The 19,957-nt window shown below is 42.2% G+C and overlaps 1 protein-coding gene across 4 annotated transcripts in view; it reads left to right on the top strand.

Annotated features, from left to right (window-relative positions):
* Positions 1–17,952, top strand: part of kiz (kizuna centrosomal protein) — a 37,544-nt gene extending 19,592 nt beyond the window's left edge. For 3 of the 4 annotated variants that reach the window (XM_031847148.1, XM_031847149.1, XM_031847150.1), the window contains 7 exons: positions 640–790; positions 2,792–2,948; positions 3,434–3,496; positions 4,847–4,939; positions 5,324–5,393; positions 12,048–12,082; positions 12,996–17,951. In XM_031847148.1, coding sequence (XP_031703008.1) covers positions 640–790; positions 2,792–2,948; positions 3,434–3,496; positions 4,847–4,939; positions 5,324–5,393; positions 12,048–12,082; positions 12,996–13,099 — 673 coding nt within the window. In that variant the 3' untranslated portion in view covers positions 13,100–17,951. Of the gene's footprint in view, positions 1–639; positions 791–2,791; positions 2,949–3,433; positions 3,497–4,846; positions 4,940–5,323; positions 5,394–12,047; positions 12,083–12,995 lie in introns of all 4 variants that reach the window. The other variant, XM_031847151.1, reaches the window with a different exon arrangement.
* The last annotated feature ends 2,005 nt before the right edge of the window (positions 17,953–19,957 follow it).

Genomic DNA, 19,957 nt, shown 5'->3' on the forward strand with positions numbered 1-19,957 from the left:
TTTTTTTTCTTGGACCAGGAGAGGGCACGCACTCACAACCACTGCCATTCGATACAGTCTCCCCTGTCCACAAATGTAAAGGTCATCTAGGGTGTCACCTCCTGCGGTAACACCACATGGGTGAATGTCATGAGTAAATTAAAATGCCCTATCTTTGACTTCCAGTCCTTTGGATAATGGGTAGTTAATACTCTGAGCCAAATCCATGCTCTGCTTCACTACTCTATTGATTTCACCGAGACCTTCCCTGCTCTGCACTCCATCCAAAGAAACACATCTGGCGGTCTCCCTCTCTCTTCTGTGGAGATGCCTGTTGGCTCTTTGACCTTTTGTCTAGTTTTCAACCAGGTGCTGTATTGCTGTGTGTCTATTCAGTGTTTAACGTGAATTCATTCGTGTTCTATATCTTCTGAAGTGTTAATACGGACTAGGCGAGCAGCCTTTTTGGAGAAAGCTTCATGGGGGGAAAAAAAAAAGCATTTTATTCATGGTCAAATCTGTAAGCCATTTCTATTTTCCTGATAATCAAAGCATCTCTCACTGTAAGGAGGTGCAATTGTAAGTTATTTACCGATATCCCACTGTGTATTCAGTGAGACAGCCTCTCTTTCTCTGCCACCACCCCCACCCTCACCACAGCGCCAGCCTCCCTCCCGATGCCGCTCGGCTGTGGGATCGCTGGTTCAAGCACGCCCTTCTGCTGAAGGAGCGCCATGTCCTCAGCACTGAGCGCTTGGTCCAGCTGTTCACGCCGCTGCTGCTGGAGCGCCATGCCACCTACAGCCACCAGGTAGCGTTGGAGGCACGCACACTGCCGCGACACACACACACAAATAGGAGGTCACACACACACACACACATATGATTGTAGTGACATGCCTTCTTTTTTTCTTCATTTCTCTAAAAAGGCTTGTGTTTTTGTTTCTTTGCATGTTTTTTTGTTTTTTTAAAGAGAGCTGTAGTTGGTACTGAGTGCCCTCTTTGTGTCTGGTGTTTGAAACCAAGCCCTGCCTGCCGACTCATCAGATTGCTCCACACGTTGACCTAGACAGAAGGGAAACCCTGACCCAAGCGCTAATCGCAAATTACAGCCTCTGCTTGGCTTCTTTCATCTCACGTGGCGTATTCATGTGAGAAACACTTGCTTTTAATTTGGCATTAGCCAAAAGTATAGCCGTCAGCTGGGTCCCGATGGGATGAGGCAGCCATCGGGACCCTCTCCACAACGGACAAGATTATTTTAGATTTCCCTCTCATTGACCTTGTGCAGATCAATTAAACAAAGAAAGCAATTGCAATTGCATATTGACACTTAAAACCCAAAGATTATGTTAAGAGATTTGTCAAGAATCCGACTTTTTTTCAGAAGGTGTACCATTCTATCTGCAGGATACACATGCAGGTTTTCATGTTATAATTTTCTGCGGACTCATCTTGGTCGGGGTTCTTGTGGCTCGGAGGTCTTGCTCCAGTGTCCCCAACGCAATGAGAGAGGCTAAGAGGGAGACTGTAGAGCTACTCTAAAATATGAACCAACAAAAGACACTGCCATCTACATCATTTTGTCCAAGTGCATCAGGAAAAGCCTGAGTGAAAATCTTTCTCTCCCCTTTATCTCTCTCCCTCCATCTACTCCATCTATTTCTCTATCCCTCCCTCTATTTCTCCTTTTCTCCCATTATTTCTCTCTCTCTCTCTCTCTCTCTTGCTCCTCTCTGTCCCCTCACACAACAGCTTACTCCCCTCACACAAGAGCAAACAGAAATTTCCATTCAGGCAATGCCACACAGCCTGGCCACTCCGACAAATGGGAGCATGCAGCTCGCATGCACACACTCAAAGAGGTCCTTTGAATATTCAAGTGCTAACAGTTGCATTCATTGATATTTAAAATGCACTGGGTCCGCGAAAGCCCTCAACCCACGGTACATTTGACTAAATCTAAAAAAAGAACAAAGACCGATATCGGGGACAAGGATCAAGACGGTTTTTATTGTGCTGCAACATCAAATACCAAGTGGCAAGCTCAGATTGGTATGTGTTTGCCTCTCTTCCCCTCGAGGAAAATGAAAGCATGTACATTGTCAATCTTCACTGCGACCCACTGATAACAACTTACAATGTACTTAAAGTTTGCCACTGTCGAAATCCTCCTGATCATCCCCTCCCTATTAGTGCTCATTAAAAGTTGCAAATGGCCATCTGAGGCTGAGAGGCAGTCTTTGATCACGAAAGAGAGTTGATGATGGCAGGATTTGATATGGGGGAGGGAAAAAGGGAGAGAAAGGAAATCGGTGTGTGGCATCTCCCTGCTCCTCATCTCCCGGAACAGCTCCTCTTAATTGTGTATCCTCATCTCCCCAGAGATTAAAAAAAATGAGCTGGAGAGGGAGGAAGAGAGCAGTTTGTCTCAATTCTCGCAGCCAAGAGGGGAGATATCTGGAACGTGTTGCACATTAACGCCAGGGTGATTGCATTCTTTAGGCGCTTCTCTAATCTCATGGATGAGAAGAGAGGGAGGAAAAAAAAAAGTGTGATTGAGAGTGAGAGCGGGAGCGAATGTGTGCGAAATAATCTTTTTTTTTTTTTTTTTTTTTTTTTTTTAGTTAAACGAGTGAGAGAATTTGAAGTTAATTTCTCTTGGCGTTTGAACAGGCACCGCGGCTGCACCTCTGTGCGAGCAGCCGTGGCCAAAGTAAATGACTTGCCTAATCGGCGAGAGTTCAATTTGACACTTCCTTCACAAAATGGGAACAATTAAGAGTGTGGTTTTAATTTGTGCCGCTCACAGGCCAAAGTGCTGCTGAGGACACTTGTGTCCCGGTCCAGTGAGGAGTGCCCCTCAGCAGAGGACGAGAGTGACTTGTCTTCTTCGTGTGGTCCTCCTCCTCTCCTGGCTGACGGTGATGTGAAGCCTGCCAGGCCGATACAGAAGCAACAGATCCAAGGTTACTAAAGATTATTAGTATTGAAATAGCCATGGAGCATTCTAATTGGACTACAATATTAAAAAGCTGGGTTCTGGTTATTTGTTACGGAGGAATGGTTTCATTGTCTAGCAGAGAAAAACTAACTCCCCTCAGCGAGTGTTTTTGTTACAGTTACCAGTAGAATCCCACAAATGTCCAAAACATCCCACATTGTCTGTCTTTGCACAGCAATATGAAACGAGACCATTAACACTAACAAATGTAGACTGCTGCTATTTTTTTTTTTTTTTTGCACACCACACCTCTGCAGAGAACTAAAACTTTGCTTTTATGAAAGAAATCAATTTCACCATAGAGCCTTTTTTATTAATCCCTCACGGCCCAGTTTTCCTACAGGCTTCTATTCAGAGCTAAAGAAAGACCCCCCCCCCATTCCCATTGCTGTCCCGAGACTCCCGTCCTCCCTGCCACTGCTTCTCACTATGCGCTTCCCTTTCTTACAGAACTACAAAGTGCTGAAGAGGACAGCCAGGACGAAAGCCCTGTGGAAAGTGTTCCTATTAGAGGTAAAAAGGCATCGCCGGTGCCCCAGCATTCACACTGTCCTTATGTTGTGGTTTGTTTTCTTCCCACTGCAGTGAATAATGGGCTCTTTTACACACTGGCTGAGGCAGGATGATCAAGGTGGATCCAGGGTCAAAGTACCACCTGAAGAGCTGTGCTAGTTCTCTCTAATTATCTCCGAGAAAACACTAGCTATGTTTTCAACCTGGCCTGAGGCATTCCGGCAAAGTTGATAATTCGCCGCCCGGCATAATGCGCCGCTTTAATTGTCAGGACGCCGGGGTGGGAAGCGCAAGAGATCTGTCATCGGTTCTCATTATCTTCTAAACAATGCTCTGGAAAAGGCTGGACTTGAAAAATACTAGATGTGAAGGCATCCTGGAAGCAGCTGGTGTGCCCATCCCTAAGCCGCACCTCTGAAATGTAAAGCAACCCTATATTACCCATGGCTATCCGATGGCCTACTGGGTGTTTCATGTGCCTGCATCCCTAAGGTGCACAGCCAGCAAAATGAGTCCAGTTTCAAATGGCTACACTTAATCAAAAGAGCCATCGCCATTAAAAAAGAAAACATGACAAAAGATTTTACGAGGGAATGGGTTTGCTGGGGCGAGCGACATCAATGTTACAATCAAATACCGTGACCTTGGTACTGATAGTAATTGCCAATGCATGCATGTCTGTACGTTCTTTTTTTTCATGACTTCATGTAAAAGCAATGCCTGTATAACGTGCTGTGGGTGGAATAGCACTGTATATATCATATGTTTTCTTAGAACATGACTAAAATTGGCACTTTTTTTTTTGACAAACCAGGTAAAGCATGTTAGGATTTGGTCATTCAAGAGCACAATGTTTCCCTCTCCTTTGATTTGATATGTGTGTTTCAGCAACATCATTGAGACAACAGCCTATTTATTATGTACTTCTGCTTTGTTTTGTTTTTTTGCCAGTACAGTCTCTTTGCTCCTCTCGAATATGGTACCTACTTTAGTGTTGCCGGAAAGTAATTATGAGTGTTTTTAAAACAGAAAATCAATCATTGCCGTCCTGGTAGGGGATGCTGCGATAATGTGAGATGCCGATCGCTGTCTCATGGAAACTGTTGCTACATACTGTAGGCTAGAATCAACAGCTTAGCTGATTGAGCACTGTGTTTTCCCCCTCACTCCGTCCAGCAGTGAGAGCAAAAGACTCGGCTACTGAAGCGTGTTGTCTCATCAAACACAGAAACCTCTGAAAGTTGGAAACCTGGGTTTTAAGCAAATATTTGACAGTGACTTTTTTTCTCTCTGTGTGTGTGTGTGTGTGTGTGTGTGTGTGTGTGTGTGTGTGTGTGTGTCCCTGAACAGAGACAAAAGCTTATCAGTTACTTAAACAATCAGCCATGCAGGAAAGGCTGCAGAGTTCTGAAGAGGAGGAGGAGGAGGACGATGGCCTCTCAGGTAAGGGATGCGGGCCACTCTACCAGGCAACTAGCGAGCAACGGGAGCCTAACCATCGGTCAACACTGGCCATATGTTCTCACATAATGACATCACAGCAGGACCATCATTTTTGTGCTCATAGATTTAAGCTAAAAGCAATCAGTCCAGGTTTTCTCAGCCTTTTGTTTTGGCTCGTAATCTAATTATTTTAGCAATGACGGACTTCACCACTTAACATAGATATCAGTGTGCATGTCAAGACACCAAGATTGAGATACATACAGTAGTCTTTGCCCCTCATCAGCCTTACCATAAATTTTTACGTTAATATGCATTTCAGATTAGCTTGTGATGAGATGTCCAAATCAAATGGTTTTATCTGGCCCTGTTTGCTCTTTTAAGGAATAAATCATGGCCATGAAGAGGACCTGGGGAGGGCCAAACGCTCCTCACATCAAGACCCTTACCCTCGGTAAGAACATTGTTATTATTCAACGGGCCACAGGAAATGGGCCACCAGACACCAAAGTGGTTGATGTACATTTGCATGGCCGCTCTCATAATTCCCTGTTCATTTCCATAAGATCAAGGGGGCGCCACCCATTAACTCGCTTACAAAGACAAAAGGCCCCTAAAGCCCCTCTCACTCACCGTTTGCTGGCTTCAGCCGGGTTTTAGAAATCAAAAACAAAAACGGACACCACAAAAAATAAATTGGGAGTCATAATCTCGCTGGTGTCAGGCTTGTCGTCAGAAGGCAAACAGATCATGTCAAGAAGAGAATCAGGGACAACTGTTTTGGAAGGAGGAGACTCAAGTGTTGACAAGGACAAATGTCCTTTTCATTTTTCACCCTCGAAGAAGCATTTAGGCTTCTCAAATCAGAGCCGTAAGTGGGCTGGAAAAGAAGATCTAATGATAAATAGCTCGGTGGAAGCTAACACCGCCGCGGCTACATTTGAATATCAACGCGACTTCATCAAATCTGCAATTGCGTGTCGGGTCCTCAGAGCACCTCTTCACTGCGAACCCATTTGGGCTGCAGTAATGGCTGGGTAAACGTTATGAGGAATAATCTTCTCTGATTTCATGTGATTACTGGGCACCATGCTGACACAAGGGCTGAAGTCTGTATCTCCCTGGCCTGGCAAGCAGGCGCTCCCAGTCTGCCTATTAGCCCAGGGAAGGGCCTAATGGGCTGGCTCTATTGTGGCTCTTCATAGCTGCTGATGTCTGCCACTGCCAGCCCCAGTGACCACCCTCTTTAATTAATAAACATGAGCCAATTTCAGCACCAGACCCTCTCAGGTGGTGCCTGTCCTGTTGTCATTAATGCGCGTGGAATGCCCGCACTATATGTGATTAAACAAAATTTGCAGGACAAAACAAAAAAAAATGACAGAAACAGAGAACGATGTGATCTGTGATGAGACACAAGTTGTGGACATAAGCAAAATTGGACGAACGGGTAGTAATGCATGCCTGACGCTGTAATCTCACTAGGGTTAGGAAGGAGGTGTCGACCAGTCACCGTGACCATAATCTTTTCTTTGGTCATGCAACCCCCCCCCCCCCCCCCCCCGTCTTCTCTTTGCTTTTCCTGGACGCTCAGATTTAAGCATTCCAATTACCGCAGTCACTTCTTGCACTTTATAGCTTCCACGAGTGGTCTGGAAGCCCTGCACTTAAGCAGAAGCATAACACTCTCTGTGTCTCTCTCTCTCTCTCTCTCTTTTTGCCCCTTCTCCATCTACTTGCCCCGCTTCCTCTCTGTCTTCCTGTGTTTTCCTTTGCCCCCCCCCCACACTTGTTAATTATTTGCTTTATTTTGTCAGCTAGCTGATGAGTGACATCAAAAGGAGGATGGAGCTGGACTCAAAATACAGAAATGGCTTCCTCTCTGTTGTCTTAGACAATAATTATGATTTGCCAGTTAAGCCTGGACTACAGCGGAGGGATTGTAGTTTAAAGCAGAGGCTTTGGTGCAAAAAATGCATTTATAGCCCTTTGTGAGGCTCCTCATTATGTGTGGGCCCGATTCATTAAGTAATTGGTTTGCAGTTGTTTACATGAGTATTAAGGCCTTCTATTCAGGGCCTTTGAGAGATACATTGTGCAAATGTTGCATGTTATGAATGCAGAATGAGAGGCGGGGGGCCAGTCCTATTGGCCAAACACTGCACTAGGCTGAAAAGCGAGAGAAAAGCACTGGGTGCTGCTTTGCATAGCAATGACTAGGGCCTTAATAAGCTTTACAGATTAAATACATGCAGTCTATACAAGATGCAAAGAGATACTCTTAACACATTTATATGTGCTCATTTCACTATTATGGCGTTGGAGAGAATTGAGGTCTTTCATATTCTTTATTTCCACCCCCCCCCCTCTCCTCCTTGCTCTCTCCCACACAGTGTTTTTCAGTCAGATACTTTCATAGAATGTGCTGTTTATTGTATTATAACTCGTGGGGAAGCGACTGATTTGTCCATTACAAATCTTTTGCTGTCTTTGTGAGTGGCAAAGTAAAATCACTTTGTGGTTGAGTGGGGATGAAAGGAATAATGCACGAAGGAGTGAGTCTTAATAAGCAGCTGCACTCCATGTAAAGACCACTTGTTCCCCTTTGTGTGCGAGTGCATGCCACTGCTTCCTCTGGTGCAAAGAATCATTGTGCTCCTTTCTACTGTAGGCATTTCAGATGCCACTCCTTTCTTATTTTTCTTTTTTTCTTCTTTTCTTTTAAACCCCCCCACCCCCCCCACCTGTTTGAACACATGTGCACAGGCACACACATACAAAACAAAATCCTCCAGCTATCAGCCGGTGTGATGATTGTTGTGCCTAGTGCCTGCTTGACAAAAAACCTTGACTCAACAATTAGTGGTTTACAGCTTTGCCTTGGACAACAGGATGTGCTCAAGCATTCAACCTCAAATCACTCAAAATGTCAAAATCAGAAGCTCTCTCTCTCTCGCGCTCGCTCTCGCGCTCGCTCTCGCTCTCTCTCTCTCTCTCTCTCTCTCTCTCTCCCCCTGATGTGTGGATCTCTGACAGCTCACTGGGAGGAGGGAAGGAGGGGTGAGAGGGACATTAGCTGAGAGAAAGGACTGGAGGGGAGGGGACATAGAGAGAGAGAGAGGGAGAGAGCGGGAGATAGAGGGAGACAGAGAGACAGTGACGGACAAAGAGGTAGTGAAAGACGTATTCCTGTTCTGAAATCCAGTGGTGAATGAAGGGAAACACATGTAAACAATTTAACTGGCAATATCACGTGGCAGCATCTCAGAATGTTTGTTTTTGGAGAATAGTACTGACTACGTTTTTCTTTTTTCTTTTTTTTTTTCACATTTGACAATAAATGAGTTGATCTCCTTCAGTTTGGACCAAAGAATATGACAGAGGTTATAGAGAGAGGGAGCATTGAGAGGCTCCAACCAGAGGAGGTCACTGTCCCACAAAAGCTACCTCAAACCAGTAAAGATTGCTCTATTAAAACAAACAAGTTGGCTTTCAAACACTTTCTGTGCTTTATCTTAACATTATTGACTCAAGTAAGCTTTTTAAATGTATTTGCTCTTCATCTGTCTGCAGGCTGTTAGACAAGGACAATAGACAGACATAATCATGAATTTTGAAATCTGCTGTAATTTACTAGGATGTCATTTCTAAGGGCATTTTGTTGGTTTGCTCTTTATACTAACATGGTCGCATTTTTTAGATGCAGATGTGTGTATGTGTCGGACAAGCCGGTCTATGTTAGTCCACAGGGGTTATGGTGCATGAACAAAATGTAACATGAGATGATCTGTCCTTCAGCCACCCCTTGCACTGGCCGTCTCCACTAGACTGCCACCAGTCAGGAGGAGAGCGGCGCTCTGTTGAAGTCATTGGCCCCGATACCTCTTCCTCTAAGTTGCAGTACTCACTCATTGCCAGCAGAGAGCACTCACATGTTAGAGAGGGCCCACTCACAGTTGCCTCTCACTGTTTGCCCTCAGTGAGCGCTACATCCTGCTACCATTCAGGCCTGTTAGAGTACATCTAAACGGAGCCTAAACAATGTTTCTGCGGGGGTCATAGCTGGGATGGGAGTAGGAGTTGATGGGAATGATGAGGTGATGGGTCTCCCTTTACCTTTAGACAAGCACCGCTGTGCAAAAGTGCTATTGTGCTATTAGCATTTGTGTGTGGGTGGCAGGAGCTTATAAAAAAATAAAAAAGCCAGGGTAAATAAAAGCAGTTTTCTCGCTATCTGCGTGTGCAGGGTTGTATTAAATGCTTGGTAAGCATTATTTCCTCTGTCAGTCCTCACATTCCCTAATGTGACTGTAGGATTACAAGTCAGTGAGTCCAAGCAACAGCCTGTAGTCTAGCTTGAAAATGACTTATGTTCTGTATGAAGATGTCTTTGTCCATGTGATATTTATGGTCAATGTCTAGCTACAGCACTGGACACATTCTTTTATAGAGTAAACCTAGATCAGATGTGTGATTGCAGCCTTTTTATAAGTTGAATTGTCTGCTACTTTAACTGTAGCACATGAAAATGTTATGTACAGCACGTCGTTTAGGCTGAACAGGTCTGCCTTGACACAGTTGAAAACAGTAATCTCAACGGACCACACTTGTATTTGTGAGAAATTAGTTAGTGTAGTTAGTGTGTATTTGCTCCACAGTAGATATACCTTATAGAGATATCGCAAATGATTTGGTGAAACGGAATCGGGACGCTGCTCTCAGGAGCAAACCAAGCAAATTGTGGCAAAGAACAAAAATGGAGCGTGCTACACCGAGAATCGTCTCAAAAGGACTTTAATCAGATTGTCTTGCATTTAAGTGGCAATCGCGGCACGTTTTTACAGTTCTTGACCAGCTGTGCATCTGTTTTTGCGTACAATGTACCAGAGATATGTGGTAACATGATTGTCCTGGTTTTGGTGTAATTAGTATTTTCCCTCTGTTTTCCAACTGTATTACGAACCTGCATAACTCGTCTTTTTACAACCTGACCTTGAAAATGTCTAAATATGTAAATTCAGGAGCTTTAACTCAGCTCCTAGAAAACCAGTGTGGTGCAAACTGACAAAACAAGACGGAGGTTTGATTAAGGAAATACACAGACATCAAGCTCCAGTTGTGTGTGAAACCCATCGTACAATTTTAAAGGTTGTTGTGGACTCCCGCTATAAACAACAATATGAATTGTAAAGGAAGGAGAAAGAGAGTGAGCGAGGCTTTGGGGGGGGGAAAAAGACATTACAATAGCTGTAATGTGCTTCATTTTACCAGTCTACCTGTCTAGAGCTCGTAAAACACTGGCCAGCCCAGTCTTACATATTCAGATCATTTGCCTCAATTAAGGGAAACTCAGCAGAAGATGAACTGGCATAAATGTTTATGGAAACGGAATATTAGATTGGTGGGGTCAGATCCAGATCGGGCTCTCTATGGTAATAGCCCTGTCTTGAAATCAGCCCTGTCCCTCACTGAAGTGGAACAGCTGATAGACTATTCCCATCCCCGGGGGGGAGTTCAAGAAAAGAAAAGCCCAATTTACTCTCCATAACAGCTATTATTGTGGCAAAGGAGAGGAAGTAATCGTGTATATTATTGCTGTGTTTTTGCTGCTGCGGGGTCTGGTGGAGATCTATTGTAAATGGATGCAGTGGTTTAGTTGTGCTTCAGCGTCTGTACTTTATCTCCTATTCACTTTAAAAAGCTGAATGTGGATAGCAGGTGGATGACTTTTTTTTAAAATATTGATACATATATATATTCCTCACTTTACTATACACCCTCAGCCTGTTCCATAATCTTTCAACATACCAGGACTTTTGAGCTATAGTTTTTACAAAATATTTGGAATCTTTATAGTCGCGAGAACAACTATGATTATATTTTCTTTCTGGTGGCCATCTGTCAGTGTAGTACGGGCAGTATAGGAAACGATTCTGCCAAGTAAGAAGAGCTCACATTTGCTGTTCTTAAACATAGTGCAGTCTAGGGATAACAATACCCACCATCGTTTTGGACATATTTTGCCAAACAAAATCCTCTATTTTAACAAAACACTGTCATTTGCAAGCAGATAGGCCGATTATCGGTCATTGTGTCTTTGCTCTCCGTTTGTTGGCACCGTTTCATTGACTCAGCCTCTGCTTTGATTTGCTAGCATTTTAAGCACCTGAGGTTCAGCATGTTGTCTGAACAGATGCAAGAATCATCCAAATGTCCTGTAGGAAGCCCCTTCAGCATATGAATATAAAGGGTATATTCTAATGATTATGGTATATTTTGCTTTTAGCACCAAGCAATCTGTTCACAGTTAGGAATGGGAGTTGCATCTTTTATTTATTTATTTTTTTTGGTTCTCTCGCATGCTACCTTGAGTGGTGCAAAGCAGGAATATATAGTTTGGAAGACAGCAATTGGAACGCAGCCAGAGTAATTTGCTCCTTATACTCAATGTACAGTCACATGTGCCAAGACTTAGCGGAGGGAGAGAGGAGGAGATTGAGAGTATGACAATCAAAGAGGTCATGGGTTTGAATTGATGCAGATGGAGGCGCTCAACAGTTTTTTTTTGTTTTTTTTTTTTTGCCAGAGCTCATCTGCTGAAAACTCTGCATCTTTTTTTTTTTTGTCCTCTTCCCATTTCCTAGAAAAGCGTCAACACAGCTCCAATATAGAAGGTCCAAACAAATAAACCATATGGATATGTAAGCTAACCTGGGAGATGATGAGGCTATATTGTGGGCTCTTGAATAGGCTCTGTGATGATGTAAATTAAAGAGGAGGCCTTTAAAAGTGGAATGGAGGGGGGGGGCCTTATTGCATATGCATTGAGGTAGATCAAAGCCTTTTTGGAGGTCACACATTTACATAGCGATATCATCAGAGCTATGGGAACCTGGCAACCCTGCCTTTGGGACTATTTTTGAATAAAGAGGGCCTTGTGGAAGACCTTTTGCACAATTAGAACAGGAGTCAAGGAAGTTCCCTCTGCTGCACCGTCTGCCTGCTTTGTTTTCCTTTTTTTTGGTTGTTTTTGGGTGTAAAATAGAATCTCTTTAAAAAAAAAAAGAGGTAATAACTACAAGGCTAATAACTGTCCTTGTGTTTCCAGGAACTCAAAAGCTCACACTACTCTACAGTCCACAGGTGAGTATAGACAAAGTCATTTCAATTGCATGTGTCATAAAAAAAAATGTCAATTTCATGTTCATACGGTCACTGGCATGCATTTTTGGTGAATGTTGAGCCACGGGAGAACACTAACAGTTTGATTAAATTTCTCTGTAAATGCAGTTCTGCCCTTTTTGAGGATGTGTAAATAATAATTGACCTTGAAGACAAATCCAGGTTGCTGAAAGCTTAGATTTATGTTGCCAGCAAGCAGGACCTAAATCCTCCAATAGATGACTAACACAGTCCTCCTTTGGCTCTGCTGTGTTACTGATCAAACCTTAAAATGCTGCTCTACAGAACCCCTGAGAGATTATTGTTGATTCTAACGAGAGCAGACAGACAATGTTCTTTGCTTCGACATTTACATTGTTGGATAATTATTATATATATATTTGTTTTATCAACACATATCTACATAGTGTCTGGTTCCAGTTGAGGCACGTTGCAGTTGACCACTGGTGTCGGATTGCATCACAGTTTCTCTCACTTCACTGCTCTATAGATTGAATAGACTCACAGCAATGTCTTTAGACCTGAGCTGCCAAATAGATAAAAAGTGACAGTCCTCTGAATACGGCTTGAGCAGTTGAATCTTAATGTATGAGTGCTACACTCTCATCTGTATTGACAGAACAGAACATAGATTTAATGCATATTATCAGGCTGTATTAAAAGGTGGAATGTTAAGATTTTCATAGTGCAGTCAAACTCAAGGTATGATTTAGCTTCAGTGTCTTCATCCTGGAACGCTTATAGAGAAAGCGCAGAATTAAGTGGAGAAAGAAAGTATGTAGATGACGTAAGAGGTTACATCTCATTTAAAGCCGGGAAGGGTAAACATTCTGCTCTAATAACGTATCTCGTATTTCTTTCTCTCCACCTATAGCTTTCTGTGGGCACTCAGATGACAGCGACTCGGAGATTGAAGCAGCATTGCGTCCTCAACCTTTCAACACAAACAACGACGACATCGATGGCTTCTGTGACTGATATTTCCCCGCAGATGTTTTCTGAAATGATCTACATTATTCTGCTGCACAGTCTCCGGCAGTGTGGCTCGCGGTAATTCACCCCCCTGACCAGTATTTTAGTGATCTGCATTGTAAATCATATGCACGCTGTATCGTAAAAAACAAATAATAAAGTTGACAGCTCTCACGCTGGGTAAAGTGCGTGAAGAGTTGTCCAACACTCTGATGTTAACCCTGCTTCAGTCTCTTTATCTGAACAACTCTCCTGGCTCATAATAACAGCTCGAAATAGATTAAACTGATCTTTTAAAGCGATTTGTTTGCACTAGGCTGAAAATCATGCATTTTGAATGCCGCAAGCATCTCCGAGTGCTCTACCTCCAGCATGCTCGAGTGTACTGATATGAGTCACCTGTGAAATGACAAAGCACAATGGCCACTCTGCACGCTGCTGTGCGACCTGTGAACCTGCTGAAGAGGCCCATCTCCCAGGGCACAAAGTGTTGCAGCGCTAACAAACTCCCAATATTTAGAACCGCCCAACAAACGCTCCACACATATTTTCACAGCTCCTTCTTTGATGCCCACAAAGACGCACGTCTAAATTCCTCTGTATTATTGTGTAAATGAGTCACAAGCAGCCAGATTGTTGCTGAAACCACAGAATAGCCTTCTGCAATTTATCATTTTGCAGCACGTTGAGCGCTCTGTATCTATTAATAACTCGGAGCTACTGTGTGGGAGGCCACATTCCTAAGTTTACATTCCTAGTTCATTATGTCTGTAGTGTAAATTTCCAAATCTGCCATTCTGGGATGTGGTAAAAGCCCCTGGCATTCAGTGTCAGCAGGATTCCATTAGTCAGCTTTAGGTGACTTTACATGCCTGAACCTTTTTAAATTAGGACTCCACATTCATTACCAATAATGGCTTCAGACAGCCCTGACCCACCACAGAAAAGGGACTGTGGCAGAATAATTTGGAGTTTGCTAAAAGGCTCCCTAACATAATATCCATGTTAAGGAGCATGTCAACAGATACTTGTGTGCGACAGATAGCTCACGGTGGAAGCGGGAGTTATATTATACTAATGTGTACTAACACAATAACATTTTTAAAAAGGCACTTTTCTGATTCCGTGCCAGAGAGACGATGAGGATGAAATCCAGCTCATTCTCCTCAGAGCGCGTGTAGTCAGATGGGAGGACGTGGAAGTTTTTATCTTGCAGTTAAGGGGTCCGTGCAGTGTCTGCATTACTTGATCTATCATGTCTAGGTTAGAGCTTGGCTCGGTTCTTACGGCAGTGGTTCTGTGAAGGTGATCCTTGTTTATTGTGAGGAGATACAGATTGTATAAAGAGTGAGGGAGGATGGAAAACAAATTTATTTTTCTTGATAGTCCTACAATACCACTTGTGTGATGTCAATGTGGAGCTAATTCTTCTTATTTCATTTTGCTCCTGAACACTTCAAGTTTCCTAAAGATTTTTTTTTTTTTTTTTTTTTTTTTTTTTTTTTTTTTAAATCTCTTATGTGGGCTTTTCTTCATCAATGGCCTCAAAATGTAACCAGCAACCATTAAGAGTGACCTTTGGGATCAGTGAGCTCATTTCTGAAGCGATATCTTTAGCTTTGTAATGTAGTGTTTACCACGATGCTCTGCATTTTTACCCAAATGAGAAAGCACAGCAATGACGTGCACAACAACCATGACTATCGGCAACATGTGACTACATCTCGTGTTTCCTCTAAATGCTATGAGCCTTTATGTGCCCATAGAGCTCCACAGCTACCGTATTTAATAAAGGTCAAGGTCTGACACTATGCAGCTCTTTGTTAGATGTACAACTACAGTGTTTGTAAAAAATAACGCGTCGGCTGTTTGACGACAGGCAACATTTCAGTGGTGCTATAACAGGTGAATCACACATCAAGCTTATCGGCTACAAGCTTGATCATAAATTGAGAGATTCTTAAATGTGGAATTGTCTTTTGGGTTTAGACTGCTGTTGGGATAAAACAAACAAGACATTTGAATATCACATCATGGGCTCTTTTTCACTATTTGCTGACATTTTATAGACCAAACTAGTTGTAGCTTGTAGCTGCCAAATTTGATGTTTATAGTGATAATTTAGATCGCTGACACAGTATTTTTCGTCAAATCGCATTACATTAGCTGTGCAGCATGTACAGTACAGTGAGTAGACATGAGGTGTCATTGATGTATGGTATGTTATTCAGAAATATGGTGTTGTACATAAAAAGTACAGTGATAGAATTGTGGGAACAAAGATTTAGGACTGGACAAGGTTACATGATACACAAAAACAAATAAATATACTTTTGAATGTGAGCTCGCAATAAATCTTGTTTTATGAGAATGCAAGCCTGTTCCTTTCAGTCTGGCATGCTATCAAGTGCTGAGCTTAAAGCCATTCGTGTTCAGTCCACATCAATTCAGCCTTTTTTTTTTTTTTCCTCACCAATTGCTGCCATGAGTGTCTGGAAAGTTGAGAGGAGGGTTTTGCTCCCTTACAAGCCCGATTGACCTGCTTTTTGTCCAGACAACTTCCAATAAGAAGGGGTCACTGTTCTTTCATTGGTGTCTTGCATTCTCGTCTCCTGCATGTGTCTGAATTGTTAACCCAAGACACTTGTGCAACTAGCATCAGAAATAGTGCATGTATCCCTCCATGTTAGTCGATTCCATGCGTTCCATGCATGAGTAATCATGACAAACTAGTATTGGTTTCTTTTTTGAAAAGTCTGCCAATCCTCTTTGTGCTTTTAAAATGGGAATTATGCATGGATTTCTGTTCGAGTAAGATTTTAATATTGTCTGAAGTTGGGGTACACATGCATGAAAGCAAGTGGGAAAGTTAAACACATTCATCTGCTGGCCTAGGGTTTTGCTCTCACATGTTTGTGTAATATATTCCTGCCTGCTGGACAAGCCGAGGCTCTCGAATGTGCACCTTCCATTCTCCCCGAGCCTACTTTTATTTTTTTATCACTGAATAATCATTAAGAGCAAGGCCATTTTGATCTTCTGCCTCAATAGGCCTCAATTAAATATTCATTCATTCATTCTGATGTGGCCTCCTCAGCACCTTCTTTGGTATGTGTGTTAGAGAGACAAAAGGCTGTGCTTTTGATTACACAAGCTTGGGCTTTTTCAAAGAGATCAGCCACCATTATATAGAGTTAAACAATCTTTTCCACTGATCAACAGAGTTGTTGGTAAAATGTTTACTTTGCCAAGGATGAATGAATTTGTCCTTGTCGGAACGAAAATAAGTCAGTTTGCAAACCTTAATTGAGTCTCCAAGGCTTTTGTTTCATGTGTCGTGCTGTAGTGCCTTGAACTGCAACAATTTATCCGCAGCTACGCCCCATTTGGTTTCCTTATCGCCAAAAATATACGGGATACCCTTTCAATGTGAAATTGTAACACCATTAAATTATTTTAATCTACAGGAAGTATCAAACTCTAAATAACAGTGTTTGCAGTTTTTCTTTTTGTAAATAAAAGCAATATACATGAGTACAACATATTATTACATTTGCCTTTTGGTCATGTTGGTGTCATGGGTGCAGGGATGGCAATCTTAGTCACTTGCTCTGTTGATGCAACACTTTTGTAAATAACAATTTGATGGATATAGGCATGGCATTTAATACATAATCATTGTCCACAGAGGACTTACTGCATCGATTTTCATGATCCCTCCCTGACTCTTAAGTTTGATTATTTACACCTGCTTTTCCTACTGTGACATGTCAAAATGTTTGTCATGAAAAACAACATCAAAGCAAAAGGACTTTGAGATACAAACTTCAATACAGGATCAGTAATTGGAAGTTTTTTTTCTTTTACAGATGATGAAATATTGAATATGGTTATATTCCCCTAAATCCTGTTCTGTTGTAATTACTTTTGCATCTGATTCATTATGTGTAAAACATTGTTATTTGTTCAAATGTTACCAACAATGTTTTGTTTTATGTTTCATTAACAAAGAGCTTTAGCCCAGTAAGGTGTTTTCTAAGGCTTTTAGTCGTCATTCACTGATGTAGTCTGTCATAATTAACAGCATCTGTCTTGTTATAATTGCCACACTCAATCACCATAGAGACCCTTAAGTTATTTTAATGCTGCAAAGATACTACACTTCTTTACCTTTTCAAGATTTTAATCAAAATGATTGACCGTGACTTAAGTGAATTCATCTTCTGTTCTTTGAGTTACTCATTATTTACTGCAAAATAAAAATGTAGCCAAGCATCATACACCTTGTCCAAAATGGAAGCCAACCAGCTGCTAACACGGTTGTGAGACTTGTAACCATTCAATGTGTCACTTTTGTCTCCAAGCACGGTAACAGTCATTTCGAATCCTGTCAGCAAACATGCTGGAGAAAGCGTACAATGTAAAATAAACAAAGAGAAAGCCTTATTAGTATTACACAAAAAAAATAATTTGGCTATTGTTCTAGTTGTGAGTGCTTATTATTATTATTAAGTCTTATTATACCTTTTCACTATATGGAACATGTCTTCAGCCCTGCCATTGCATGTATCACTTGATTCAGCAAGTATCTGAAAGCGCAGTGGGTGAACAATAGGTCCAAGGATGATTTGCACATGAATGATGTCTGTGAATGAGAGTGGGTTACAGAGGAAGGCTGTCTCTCCATAGTCAGGGCAGGAAGGTTTCCTCCCCTCTGCCCCCACTCCAAAGACCAGGTGAGATTCTCCGACACAAAGGGCCAAGTGAAAATCTGTTCAGCATGGACGCCTAAAACCCTTATTATGGTGATGCTTTACGGAGGATTTCAGTGGACCTATAAAAAAGCACTGAGTTGCGCCCTGGATACTGCTTCTTTATGGATTGCTGTTACATGTATAGGGCTTTGATTACAAGACTATATGTTTTGCCATATATAGATATATACATATATACATATATAGATATAGAACAAGTCTCCATTTCTGTGTGGAACCAAGATCATTCTGTCAGTGCCGGTGTCTTTGTTTGTCACTCGTTATATTTGGTATATTCAGGTTTACACTGTTCAATTGCATATTCCTGTAACATGTGTATGTTATCATTAAAGTGGATGTATCATGGTCATGTTTTAGGTTGATACTTGTATTTGGGTTTCTACTAGAACATTTTTACATGCTAAAACACATTATTTTTCTCATACTGTGTTAGAATTTACCTGTATTCACCATCTGTCTGAAACACGACATTTTAGCGCCTGTCTCTTTAAGGCGTTCTCCATCTGGAAGTGTGTTCTAGCTCTGTGGTGCACAGGAACTACATGCTGCCTGTCCATGTTCCGTTTGTACTCTGAGAACAGTTAGCAGTCCTCTACCTGTTGACCTGAGAGGCAGAAAGAGCTCACATTGTAAAAGACAGTCAAAGATTAATTTTGGTCCTAAGCACATTGAGAGATTTAAAGACAAGAAGCAGGATATTTAACTCCATTCTCTGACACACTGGAAAATATCTGAGAACTGGTGAAATGTCTTTACGTTTCTTGGTCTTTGGTAGAAGTGAGATTGAGTTGTCAGCTGGAGAGAGATGAAGTACTTCCAATCATTTGTTAGTTTAATTCCCTTTCCACCAAGCAGTCCAGTTCAGTTTGTTACACATTAAAACAGTTATTTTCCTGTTTGCAAAAGTTGTGGATGCTAGCAATAGAGCCACACAACATTCTTGGTACCACCTTGGCCAAGCGGGCTAGAAGGTGGAGTTTAAACACAGCAGACCACTGATTAGTCAGAGAGAAGCGTCACTAGTGCGACACGGGACATCCTGACTCGCACAAACATTCTGTTTTTAAAACAGCCAAGCTGCCGTCAATAGCATCACAATTTTTTATTCTCTCAAACTTGTTTTGAAAAAACTGGCAGCTTGCAAAACTAGGATGGACACACTACGTACACAATTCTGCACAATTCAGGAAGTGCAAATCCTCTGTTTGGTTGCTGTTGAAATGATTCGGGGAATGTCCCGTTGAAGATGATGTCACAGCAGTTTCATCCTAAACATGAGGGGGGACCGTCTGCAGTGGTAACACGGCATAGAGAAAAGGACCTGGTGCCAAAAGTGAGTCGAGTCGAGCAGAGGAGGTCCGAGGATTGAGCCTTGGGGATCCCCGCACATCTTGGTTCCCCTCAGATGTATAATTACCAATTGAGAACAAATATATCATGTCATAAGAATCATAATCCCACCAGAACTGGCCAGTTGGTTTGTCAAATTTAGCTGGTAAATTACCTTATGAGAACGCAAATGCCATGTTGGGCTGTGACTACATCATTTTGTTTGCATGTGCATGGTTCACATGAAAGTAATCTTAACTGTGGGTCCTGTTTTTTAAAGAATCATACTTTGTGACTTAGAACACATGAGTTACTAATTGGAGCACTGGATTTGGAAACATCTCCAGGTATTGGTGCATCAACTTAGGTTAAAGGCATGGTTCTCTCCTGCCTGAATGAAAGTAACTAAAGGAGTAAGAGTCCAGGAGTCATGGTAATCTTCTCCAAACATGGCTGGAGTGAACAGAACCTATGTGCCCCAGTTTTACCTCTGCTTGTGGTTCGTTTTTTTGTGATCCTTAGGCTGAGGGGATGAGAAGGACCGGCTATTCTGGGCCATAATGAAGAGACCCAAACTGGAGTTGTGGTCAGAGATCTCCAAATCTAGATTGCCAGATTCCTGCTCGAGATGCTTCAAATCACATTATAATTAACTGCATTTAGGATGGAGAGCAGAGAGTCCCTGCTTATAGCTATTCCCATGATTCTCTCTCTCTCTCTCTCTCTCTCTCTCTCTCTCTCTCTCTCTCTCTCTCTCTCT

Source organism: Anarrhichthys ocellatus, unplaced genomic scaffold, assembly GCF_004355925.1.
Source record: "Anarrhichthys ocellatus isolate YVR2014 unplaced genomic scaffold, GSC_Weel_1.0 scaffold7, whole genome shotgun sequence".
NCBI classification, from domain to species: Eukaryota; Metazoa; Chordata; class Actinopteri; order Perciformes; family Anarhichadidae; genus Anarrhichthys; species Anarrhichthys ocellatus.